General features: G+C 51.3%; 1 protein-coding gene across 3 annotated transcripts in view; it reads left to right on the plus strand.

The window, feature by feature from the left end:
- LOC137348913 (Y+L amino acid transporter 2-like) overlaps positions 1–12,500 on the plus strand; it is a 72,616-nt gene that overhangs the window by 20,262 nt on the left and 39,854 nt on the right. For 2 of the 3 annotated variants that reach the window (XM_068014144.1, XM_068014143.1), the window contains 2 exons: positions 5,269–5,855; positions 6,895–7,020. In XM_068014144.1, the coding sequence (XP_067870245.1) occupies positions 5,351–5,855; positions 6,895–7,020 (631 nt within the window). In that variant the 5' untranslated portion in view covers positions 5,269–5,350. Of the gene's footprint in view, positions 1–3,558; positions 3,613–5,268; positions 5,856–6,894; positions 7,021–12,500 lie in introns of those variants that run through there. The other variant, XM_068014145.1, reaches the window with a different exon arrangement.

The raw sequence follows: 12,500 nt of genomic DNA on the forward strand, positions 1-12,500 counted from the left end.
GTGCTCCAAGTGTGATATGAGACTGGAACTGTACACAGTGCTCCCAGTGTGATATGGAGACTGGAAGTGTACACAGTGCTCCGAGTGTGATATGGAGACCGGAACTGTACACAGTGCTCCAAGTGTGATATCAGACTGGAACTGTACACAGTGCTCCCAGTGTGATATGGAGACCGGAACTGTACACAGTGCTCCGAGTGTGATATGGAGACCGGAACTGTACACAGTGCTCCGAGTGTGATATGGAGACCGGAACTGTACACAGTGCTCCAAGTGTGATATGAGACTGGAACTGTACACAGTGCTCCAAGTGTGATATGGAGACTGGAAGTGTACACAGTGCTCCCAGTGTGATATGGAGACTGGAAGTGTACACAGTGCTCCGAGTGTGATATGGAGACCGGAACTGTACACAGTGCTCCAAGTGTGATATCAGACTGGAACTGTACACAGTGCTCCAAGTGTGATATCAGACTGGAACTGTACACAGTGCTCCAAGTGTGATATCAGACTGGAACTGTACACAGTGCTCCCAGTGTGATATGGAGACTGGAAGTGTACACAGTGCTCCAAGTGTGATATGGAGACCGGAACTGTACACAGTGCTCCCAATGTGATATGGAGACTGGAAGTGTACACAGTGCTCCAAGTGTGATATGGAGACCGGAACTGTCCACAGTGCTCCCAGTGTGATATGGAGACAGGAACTGTACACAGTGCTAACAGTGTGATATGGAGACTGAACTGTACACAGTGCTCCCAGTGTTATATGGAGACAGGAACTGTACACAGTGCTCCAAGTGTGATATGGAGACCGGAACTGTACACAGTGCTGCAAGTGTGATATGGAGACAGGAACTGTACACAGTGTTCCAAGTGTGATATGGAGAGCGGAACTGTACACAGTGCTCCCAGTGTGATATGGAGACGGGAACTGTACACAGTGCTCCGAGTGTGATATGGAGACAAGAACTGTACACAGTGCTCCTAGTGTGATATGGAGACTGGAACTGTACACAGTGCTCCAAGTGTGATATGGAGACCGGAACTGTACACAGTGCTCCCAGTGTGATATGGAGAGCGGAACTGTACACAGTGCTGAGAGTGTGATATGGAGACCGGAACTGTACACAGTGCTCCCAGTGTGATATGGAGACGGGAAGTGTACACAGTGCTCCCAGTGTGATATGGAGACTGGAAGTGTACACAGTGCTCCCAGTGTGATATGGAGACTGGAACTGTACACAGTGCTCCGAGTGTGATATGGAGACAAGAACTGTACACAGTGATCCCAGTGTGATATGGAGAGCGGAACTGTACACAGTGCTCCCAGTGTGATATGGAGACGGGAACTGTACACAGTGCTCCGAGTGTGATATGGAGACAAGAACTGTACACAGTGATCCCAGTGTGATATGGAGACTGGAACTGTACACAGTGCTCCAAGTGTGATATGGAGACGGGAAGTGTACACAGTGCTCCCAGTGTGATATGGAGACGGGAACTGTACACAGTGCTCCGAGTGTGATATGGAGAGCAGAACTGTACACAGTGATCCCAGTGTGATATGGAGACTGGAAGTGTACACAGTGCTCCCAGTGTGATATGGAGACTGGAACTGTACACAGTGCTCCGAGTGTGATATGGAGAGCAGAACTGTACACAGTGCTCCGAGTGTGATATGGAGAGCAGAACTGTACACAGTGCTCCGAGTGTGATATGGAGACTGGAACTGTACACAGTGCTCCGAGTGTGATATGGAGACTGGAACTGTACACAGTGCTCCGAGTGTGATATGGAGACTGGAACTGTACACAGTGCTCCGAGTGTGATATGGAGAGCAGAACTGTACACAGTGCTCCCAGTGTGATATGGAGACTGGAACTGTACACAGTGCTCCGAGTGTGATATGGAGACTGGAACTGTACACAGTGCTCCGAGTGTGATATGGAGAGCAGAACTGTACACAGTGCTCCGAGTGTGATATGGAGAGCAGAACTGTACACAGTGATCCCAGTGTGATATGGAGACTGGAAGTGTACACAGTGCTCCCAGTGTGATATGGAGACTGGAACTGTACACAGTGATCCCAGTGTGATATGGAGACTGGAACTGTACACAGTGCTCCCAGTGTGATATGGAGACTGGAACTGTACACAGTGCTCCGAGTGTGATATGGAGAGCAGAACTGTACACAGTGATCCCAGTGTGATATGGAGACTGGAACTGTACACAGTGCTCCGAGTGTGATATGGAGAGCAGAACTGTACACAGTGATCCCAGTGTGATATGGAGACTGGAACTGTACACAGTGTTCCGAGTGTGATATGGAGAGCAGAACTGTACACAGTGATCCCAGTGTGATATGGAGACTGGAACTGTACACAGTGCTCCGAGTGTGATATGGAGACTGGAACTGTACACAGTGCTCCGAGTGTGATATGGAGAGCAGAACTGTACACAGTGATCCCAGTGTGATATGGAGACTGGAACTGTACACAGTGCTCCGAGTGTGATATGGAGAGCAGAACTGTACACAGTGATCCCAGTGTGATATGGAGACTGGAACTGTACACAGTGCTCCGAGTGTGATATGGAGAGCAGAACTGTACACAGTGATCCCAGTGTGATATGGAGACTGGAACTGTACACAGTGATCCCAGTGTGATATGGAGACTGGAACTGTACACAGTGATCCCAGTGTGATATGGAGACTGGAAGTGTACACAGTGCTCCGAGTGTGATATGGAGAGCAGAACTGTACACAGTGATCCCAGTGTGATATGGAGACTGGAACTGTACACAGTGCTCCGAGTGTGATATGGAGAGCAGAACTGTACACAGTGATCCCAGTGTGATATGGAGACTGGAACTGTACACAGTGCTCCGAGTGTGATATGGAGAGCAGAACTGTACACAGTGATCCCAGTGTGATATGGAGACTGGAACTGTACACAGTGATCCCAGTGTGATATGGAGACTGGAAGTGTACACAGTGATCCCAGTGTGATATGGAGACTGGAACTGTACACAGTGCTCCGAGTGTGATATGGAGAGCAGAACTGTACACAGTGATCCCAGTGTGATATGGAGACTGGAACTGTACACAGTGCTCCGAGTGTGATTTGGAGACTGGAACTGTACACAGTGATCCCAGTGTGATATGGAGACTGGAAGTGTACACAGTGATCCCAGTGTGATATGGAGACTGGAAGTGTACACAGTGCTCCCAGTGTGATATGGAGACGGGAAGTGTACACAGTGCTCCCAGTGTGATATGGAGACTGGAAGTGTACACAGATATGTAAGTAGTTTGCTCTCCCTTCTGCTATTGTCCCCTGGTTTACCAAGTATATTATCGAAGGCCTGTTGAAAGCCTAAGATTTTTATGTTTTCTGCAATACGCCTGTTGACTCATCCTATTACCAGAATTCAATACGGTTTGTTCAGCATGACCTTCCCCTCTGAAAACCATCGTGATTAGCCTTTGTAATATTTTCGGTGACTGGAAGATTCTCTGTTGCAGCTTGTTCAAAATCATTCGGGGTTTTTGACAGATTAAATCAGGAGGAAGTGTTTCCAGTGATGGCAGAGTGCGGTCAGGTGGCAGCAGTAAGTAGTGCACACAAATTTGAGTAACTGGCAAAAGGAGAGGGGAGATGAAGAGAGGTGTTTTTATATGCCGTGAGCTCAGATCTGGAGCTACTGTCTGAAAGGGCAGTGGAAGTAGATTCAATAGCAACGTTCAAAAGGGAATTGGATAAATATGTGAAAAACAAAATTGCACAACCATGGGGAAAGAATGGAGGGGTAGGAGGGAATGTTGGAAGTAATTGTCTAGCTCTCAAAGAGATAGCACAGGCATGAAGGGCCGAATGGTCTCCTTCTGTGCTGCAGCCTTTTATACACTTTGAGAAAAGATTTCATTCTTTTTCATACAAAGATTTACTTGGTATTTACAACATGGGAACAGTCCACTTGGCCCATCTGCTCTCTGCTGGTGTTTCTGCACCACTCGAGCCTACTCCCACCCCTTCTTCATTTCACACCATCACCATATCCTTCTATTCCTCCCTCCCTCATGTATTTATCCCGCTTTCCCCTAACCTCAACCACTCCCTGTGGTAGTGAGATCCATGTTCTCACCACTCTGTGGGTAAAGACGTTCCTCTCACTCTCCGACAGCGAACAGAGTCTATTTCTGAAAGCAAACAGAGTCTATTTCTGAAAGCAAACAGAGTCTATCTCTGACAGCGAACAGAGTCTATCTCTGACAGCGAACAGAGTCTATCTCTGACAGCGAACAGAGTCTATCTCTGTCAGCGAACAGAGTCTATCTCTGACAACAAACAGAGTCTATCTCTGACAGCAAACAGAGTCTACCTCTGTCAGCGAACAGAGTCGACCTCTGTCAGCGAACAGAGTCTACCTCTGACAGCAAACAGAGTCTACCTCTGACAGCAAACAGAGTCTACCTCTGACAGCAAACAGAGTCTATCTCTGACAACAAACAGAGTCTATCTCTGACAACAAACAGAGTCTATCTCTGACAGCAAACAGAGTCTATCTCTGACAGCAAACAGAGTCTATCTCTGACAGCAAACAGTGTCTATCTCTGACAGCAAACAGAGTCTATCTCTGACAACAAACAGAGTCTATCTCTGACGGGAAACAGAGTCTATCTCTGACGGGAAACAGAGTCTATCTCTGACGGGAAACAGAGTCTATCTCTGACGGCAAACAGAGTCTATCTCTGACGGCAAACAGAGTCTATCTCTGACGGCGAACAGAGTCTATCTCTGTCAGCGAACAGAGTCTATCTCTGACAGCGAACAGAGTCTATCTCTGTCAGCGAACAGAGTCTATCTCTGTCAGCGAACAGAGTCTATCTCTGTCAGCGAACAGAGTCTATCTCTGACAACAAACAGAGTCTATCTCTGACAGCAAACAGAGTCTATCTCTGACAGTAATCAGGGTCTATCTCTGACGGGAAACAGAGTCTATCTCTGACGGCAAACAGAGTCTATCTCTGACGGCAAACAGAGTCTATCTCTGACGGCAAACAGAGTCTATCTCTGACGGCAAACAGAGTCTATCTCTGACGGCAAACAGAGTCTATCTCTGACGGCAAACAGAGTCTATCTCTGACGGCAAACAGAGTCTATCTCTGACAGATAGCAGTGTTCATTTGCGACAGCAAACATCCCTCAGTTTTGGGATCATCTATTGGTGATATTTCTCTAACTGTTCTCCCTCTCCTCTGCTTAGGTTTTAGATTGATTCTGAAATATTCCTTCAGTCCTTATAGCTGGGCTATGTGGATTTGTGCGTGAGGAGAGAAACGGCTGCAATGTCTGACGGCACCAGATATACCACCGTGCCTGAGCGGGAGGTGGCCGCGACCCCGCCGGACTGCGACCTCCGACCCTCGACCCCGACGGAGACCATGCAGTTGAAGAAGGAGATCTCGCTGCTCAACGGGGTCTGCCTGATTGTGGGAAACATGATCGGCTCTGGAATCTTCGTCTCGCCCAAGGGGGTGCTGATGTACAGTGCCTCCTACGGCCTTTCGCTGGTGGTGTGGGCCGTGGGCGGGGTCTTCTCCATCTTCGGGGCGCTTTGCTACGCCGAGCTGGGCACCACCATCACTAAATCGGGAGCCAGCTATGCCTACATCCTGGAGGCCTTCGGGGGCTTCCTGGCCTTTGTGCGCCTCTGGACCTCACTGCTGATCATCGAGCCGACCAGTCAGGCTGTCATTGCCATCACCTTCGCCAACTACATGGTGCAGCCCCTCTTCCCCACCTGCCAACAGCCCTACCTGGCTGCCCGCCTCATAGCTGCCGCCTGTATCTGTGAGTACCCGGTGATCCGGAGGGGCGGGGTCCAATATCGGGTGCCAATAATCCCTCGTTAACCCCTCCACATCCCCTTCCTCCCTCACCCGCAATGCCTGATCTTTCCAGCTCTCTGTGTGCGAGTTGTGACATGGAGATTTCCCACATTCCCTGACGGCAGCATCTTTCCCTCTACTTGCTGAGTTGCAATTCCTGTTAAACTCCTGATGCAGTCACATTTACACCACCATGGGTGTCTTGTACCAGGTGTACCCAGTCACGGAGAGCGCTGGTGTGCAGAGATGAGAGAGAGAGAGAGAGAGCAGGAGCGTCTGCTGACCATGACTTCCTCTTCTGGGAGTTTTAGGGAAATGACAGCGAGACGGGGTCCAGAAATGAATCATTTCAGTCGTCAGCACACGCATTCTCTTAAAGGGATTTCACCTCCTTGCAATGGCCCTGACATCTTACACTCCCACAGCCCCTTCAACACAGTGCAACATCCGAGCCACTCTGCAGAAATAGGATTGAACAAAATTTAATACCAAGCTACGTGTTAAGACGGGTGACAGGACGTTGAGAGGGAGAGAGGCAGAGAGGTTTAGGGGAGGGAATTCCAGAGCTTAGGGCCTTGGCAGCTGAAGGTGCGGTCACAAACGGTGCAGCAAAGCACATTGCTGAGAACTGTACAGATTGAGGTGTGACGCATCCCCAGGTTGAATTTCCTACCCATGCTCACTGCTGCGTCGGGGCTGCTGCATTGAGGCACCATACTCTGAGGTTAGTGGGGAATGGGTTCGGGGGATACTGACCACAATTATTGCTCCCAATCCCTTATCCAGAGACTCCTGCTGTGCGGGTTTAGCAGCGGTGCAGCCCACCAAGGTTGAATTTCCCCCCCCTCCCTCAGGGGCAGTGAACAGGCCACTCGGGGAGTGAGGTGCCCGGCACCCTTGGGACCGGTTACCCAGGCGGGGTTTGTGGGTGGGCGAGCGGGCAGGGTGAAAGGTCAAACACTGACGTCTCCATGTTGTCTCCTCCTGATTCCCCTCACTAGGTATCCTCACATTCACAAACTGTGCCTACGTGAAATGGGGAACCCGAGTCCAGGACATTTTCACCTACGCCAAGGTGCTGGCACTGATTGTGGTCATCATCACTGGCATTGTGAAGCTCAGTATGGGTAAGACTGCCACCCGCTCACCCCCTCCCTCCCTCCACCTCCCTCTCCCTTATTCACCCCTCACCTCTCTCTCCCTAGCCATTCCCACCTTCACCCCTCCACCTCACCCTCCCTTCTCTCACCCTTCTCACCCCTCACTCCCCCACCCCCCTATTCCTCATCCCTCCCTCCATCATCCCTTCTCCTTTACCCCTGCCTCACCCTCACCCTCTCACTTCCGCTCCCTCTCCTCCCTTTTCTCTCCTGTCCTCTCCTCTCCCCTTCCCCTTCACCATTCCTCCTCCCTCTCCCTCACCTTATTTTTATCTTGGTCTCTGATTGCCTGATGACTCATTGGATCTCCTCAGGGTCACTCTCTCCCTCCTCTCTCTATCTCTCCCTCTCCCTCTCTCCCTCACCCCCTCTCTCTCTCTCTCCCTCCCACCCTCTCTCCCTGACACCCTCTCTCCCCTCTTCCTCTCTCTTTCCGTCTCAATCCCTCTCCCTGACTCTCTCTGTCCCTCTCTCTCTGTCCCTCTCTCTCTGTCCCTCTCTCTCTGTCCCTCTCTCTCTGTCCCTCTCTCTCTGTCCCTCTCTCGCTGTCTCTCTCTCGCTGTACCTCTCTCGCTGTCTCTCTCTCGCTGTCTCTCTCTCTCTCTGTCTCTCAGTCTCTCTCTCTCTCTCCCTGTCCCTCTCTCTCTGTCTGTCAGTCTCTCTCTCTCTCTCTCTCTGTCTATCTATCTCTCTCTCTCTCTCTCACTGTCTCCCTCTCTCTGTCTCTCTCAGTCTCTCTCTGTCTCTCTCAGTCTCTCTCTATCTCAATCTCTCTCTCTCTCTCTCTCTCTCGCTGTCTTTCTCTCTCAGTCTCTCTCTGTCTCTCTCTCTCTCAGTCTCTGTCTGTCTCTCTCTCTCTCTCTCAGTCTCTCTCTATCTCAATCTCTCTCTCTCTCTCAGTCTCTCTCTATCTCAGTCTCTCTCTATCTCAATCTCTCTCTATCTCAATCTCTCTCTCTCTCGCTGTCTTTCTCTCTCAGTCTCTCTCTCTCTGTCTCTCTCAGTCTCTGTCTGTCTGTCTCTCTCTCTCTCTGTCTCTCTGTCTCTCTCTCAGTCTCTCTCTCAGTAGCTCTCAGTCTCTCTCTCCCAGTCTCTCTCCCTCTCAGTCTCTCTCTCCCTCTCCCTACCTCTCTCTTTACCTCTCTCTCTATATCTCTCCCATCTCAGTCTCCCTGTATTGCCATCTATCCCTCTTTTCCCGTGTTTCTCTCCCGGTTTCTCTCTCTCCCTATCTCTCAATCTCTCCATGTTTCTCTCACTCTCTCTCTCCCCGTTTCTCTCTCTCTCTCTCTCTCCCCCTGTTTCTCTCTCACTCTCTCCCCCTGTTTCTCTCTCACTCTCTCCCCCTGTTTCTCTCTCACTCTCTCCCCCTGTTTCTCTCTCACTCTCTCCCCCTGTTTCTCTCTCACTCTCTCCCCCTGTTTCTCTCTCACTCTCACCCCCTGTTTCTCTCTCACTCTCACCCCCCGTTTCTCTCTCACTCTCTCCCCCTGTTTCTCTCTCACTCTCTCCCCCTGTTTCTCTCTCTCTCTCTCTCCCTGTTTCTCTCACTCTCTCTCTCTCCCCCTGTTTCTCTCACTCTCTCCCCCTGTTTCTCTCACTCTCTCCCCCTGTTTCTCTCACTCTCTCCCCCTGTTTCTCTCACTCTCTTCCCCCTGTTTCTCTCACTCTCTCCCCCTGTTTCTCTCACTCTCTCTCTCCCTGTTTCTCACCCTCTCTCACTCTCTCCCCCTGTTTCTCTCACTCTCTCCCCCTGTTTCTCTCACTCTCTCCCCTGTTTCTCTCACTCTCTCCCCCTGTTTCTCTCACTCTCTCTCCCTGTTTCTCTCCCTCTCTTACTCTCTCCCCCTGTTTCTCTCACTCTCTCCCCGTTTCTCTCTCCCTCTCTCTCCCAGTTTCTCTCCCTCTCTCCCCCGTTTCTCTCTCTCTCTCTCTCCCTGTTTCTCTCCCTCTCTCTCTCTCTCCCTGTTTCTCTCCCTCTCTCTCTCTCTCCCTGTTTCTCTCTCTCTCTCTCCCTGTTTCTCTCTCTCTCCCTGTTTCTCTCTCTCTCTCTCCCTGTTTCTCTCCCTCTCTCCCCCGTTTCTCTCACTCTCTCTCCCTGTTTCTCTCCCTCTCTCACACTCTCCCCCTGTTTCTCTCACTCTCTCTCCCTGTTTCTCTCACTCTCTCTCCCTGTTTCTCTCCCTCTCTCCCCCTGTTTCTCTCTCTCTCTCTCTCTCCCCCTGTTTCTCTCTCTCTCTCCCCCTGTTTCTCTCTCTCTCTCCCCCTGTTTCTCTCTCTCTCTCCCCCTGTTTCTCTCTCTCTCTCCCCCTGTTTCTCTCACTCTCTCCCCCTGTTTCTCTCACTCTCTCCCCCTGTTTCTCTCACTCTCCCCCTGTTTCTCTCACTCTCTCCCCGTTTCTCTCACTCTCCCTATCTCTCAATCTCTCCATGTTTCTCTCACTCTCTCTCTCCCCGTTTCTCCCTCTCTCTCCCTGTTTCTCTCCCCCGTTTCTCTCCCTTTCTCACTCTCTTCCCCCTGTTTCTCTCACTCTCTTCCCCCTGTTTCTCTCACTCTCTTCCCCCTGTTTCTCTCACTCTCTTCCCCCTGTTTCTCTCACTCTCTTCCCCCTGTTTCTCTCTCTCTCTCTCTCCCTGTTTCTCTCCCTCTCTCACTCTCTCCCCGTTTCTCTCTCTCTCTCTCTCCCTGTTTCTCTCCCCCTGTTTCTCTCACTCTCTCCCCCTGTTTCTCTCACTCTCTCCCCCTGTTTCTCTCACTCTCTCCCCCTGTTTCTCTCACTCTCTCCCCCTGTTTCTCTCACTCTCTCCCCCTGTTTCTCTCTCTCTCTCTCTCTCCCTGTTTTCTCCCTCTCTCACTCTCTCCCTGTTTCTCTCACTCTCTCTCCCTGTTTCTCTCACTCTCTCTCCCTGTTTCTCTCCCTCTCTCCCCCTGTTTCTCTCTCTCTCTCTCTCACTGTTTCTCTCCCTCTCTCACTCTCTCCCCGTTTCACTCTCTCTCCCTGGTTCTCTCACTCTCTCTCCCTGTTTCTCTCACTCTCTCTCCCTGTTTCTCTCACTCTCTCTCCCTGTTTCTCTCACTCTCTCTCCCTGTTTCTCTCACTCTCTCTCCCTGTTTCTCTCACTCTCTCTCCCTGTTTCTCTCACTCTCTCTCCCTGTTTCTCTCACTCTCTTCCCCTGTTTCTCTCACTCTCTCCCCGTTTCTCTCACTCTCTCCCCCCGTTTCTCTCACTCTCTCCCCCCGTTTCTCTCACTCTCTCCCCCCGTTTCTCTCACTCTCTCCCCCCGTTTCTCTCACTCTCTCCCCCTGTTTCTCTCACTCTCTCCCCCTCTCCCTGTTTCTCTCCCTCTCTCACTCTCTTCCCCGTTTCTCTCTCTCTCTCCCCGTTTCTCTCTCTCTCTCTCTCTCCCTGTTTCTCTCCCTCTCTCACTCTCTTCCCCGTTTCTCTCTCTCTCTCTCACTCTCTCCCCGTTTTTCTCTCTCTCTCTCCCTGTTTCTCTCCCTCTCTCACTCTCTTCCCCGTTTCTCTCTCTCTCTCACTCTCCCCGTTTCTCTCTCTCTCTCACTCTCTCCCCGTTTCTCTCACTCTCTCCCCGTTTCTCTCACTCTCTCTCTCTCTCTCTCTCTCCCTGTTTCTCTCTCTCTCTCTCTCCCTCTCTCACTCTCTTCCCCGTTTCTCTCTCTCTCTCTCTCTCTCCCTGTTTCTCTCCCTCTCTCACTCTCTTCCCCGTTTCTCTCTCTCTCTCACTCTCTCTCCCCGTTTCTCTCTCTCTCTCACTCTCTCCCCCTGTTTCTCTCACTCTCTCCCCCTGTTTCTCTCTCTCTCTCTCTCTCTCTCTCCCTGTTTCTCTCTCTCTCTCTCCCTGTTTCTTTCCCTCTCTCACTCTCTTCCCCGTTTTTCTCTCTCTCTCACTCTCTCCCCCTGTTTCTCTCTCTCTCTCTCTCTCCCTGTTTCTCTCCCTCTCTCACTCTCTCCCTGTTTCTCTCACTCTCTCTCCCTGTTTCTCTCACTCTCTCCCCCTGTTTCTCTCCCTCTCTCCCCCTGTTTCTCTCTCTCTCTCTCTCCCTGTTTCTCTCCCTCTCTCACTCTCTCCCCCTGTTTCACTCTCTCTCCCTGTTTCTCTCACTCTCTCTCCCTGTTTCTCTCACTCTCTCTCCCTGTTTCTCTCACTCTCTCTCCCTGTTTCTCTCACTCTCTCCCCCTGTTTCTCTCTCACTCTCTCCCCCTGTTTCTCTCTCACTCTCTCCCCCTGTTTCTCTCTCACTCTCTCCCCCTGTTTCTCTCTCTCTCTCTCTCCCTGTTTCTCTCACTCTCTCTCTCTCCCCCTGTTTCTCTCACTCTCTCCCCCTGTTTCTCTCACTCTCTCCCCCTGTTTCTCTCACTCTCTCCCCCTGTTTCTCTCACTCTCTCCCCCTGTTTCTCTCACTCTCTCCCCCTGTTTCTCTCACTCTCTCTCTCCCTGTTTCTCACCCTCTCTCACTCTCTCCCCCTGTTTCTCTCACTCTCTCCCCCTGTTTCTCTCACTCTCTCCCCCTGTTTCTCTCACTCTCTCCCCCTGTTTCTCTCACTCTCTCCCCCTGTTTCTCTCACTCTCTCCCCCTGTTTCTCTCACTCTCTCCCCCTGTTTCTCTCACTCTCTCCCCCTGTTTCTCTCACTCTCTCTCCCTGTTTCTCTCCCTCTCTTACTCTCTCCCCCTGTTTCTCTCACTCTCTCCCCGTTTCTCTCTCCCTCTCTCTCCCAGTTTCTCTCCCTCTCTCCCCCGTTTCTCTCTCTCTCTCTCTCCCTGTTTCTCTCCCTCTCTCTCTCTCTCCCTGTTTCTCTCCCTCTCTCTCTCTCTCCCTGTTTCTCTCCCTCTCTCTCTCTCTCCCTGTTTCTCTCTCTCCTCTCCCTGTTTCTCTCTCTCTCCCTGTTTCTCTCTCTCTCTCTCCCTGTTTCTCTCCCTCTCTCCCCCGTTTCTCTCACTCTCTCTCCCTGTTTCTCTCCCTCTCTCCCCCTGTTTCTCTCTCTCTCTCTCTCTCCCCCTGTTTCTCTCTCTCCTCTCCCTGTTTCTCTCTCTCTCCCTGTTTCTCTCTCTCTCTCTCCCTGTTTCTCTCCCTCTCTCCCCCTGTTTCTCTCTCTCTCTCTCTCTCTCCCTGTTTCTCTCTCTCCTCTCCCTGTTTCTCTCTCTCTCCCTGTTTCTCTCTCTCTCTCTCCCTGTTTCTCTCCCTCTCTCCCCCGTTTCTCTCACTCTCTCTCCCTGTTTCTCTCCCTCTCTCCCCCTGTTTCTCTCACTCTCTCTCCCTGTTTCTCTCACTCTCTCCCCCGTTTCTCTCACTCTCTCTCCCTGTTTCTCTCCCTCTCTCCCCCTGTTTCTCTCTCTCTCTCTCTCTCCCCCTGTTTCTCTCTCTCTCTCCCCCTGTTTCTCTCACTCTCTCTCCCTGTTTCTCTCACTCTCTCTCCCTGTTTC

The sequence above is a fragment of the Heterodontus francisci genome, chromosome 34, assembly GCF_036365525.1.
Source record: "Heterodontus francisci isolate sHetFra1 chromosome 34, sHetFra1.hap1, whole genome shotgun sequence".
NCBI classification, from domain to species: domain Eukaryota; kingdom Metazoa; phylum Chordata; class Chondrichthyes; order Heterodontiformes; family Heterodontidae; genus Heterodontus; species Heterodontus francisci.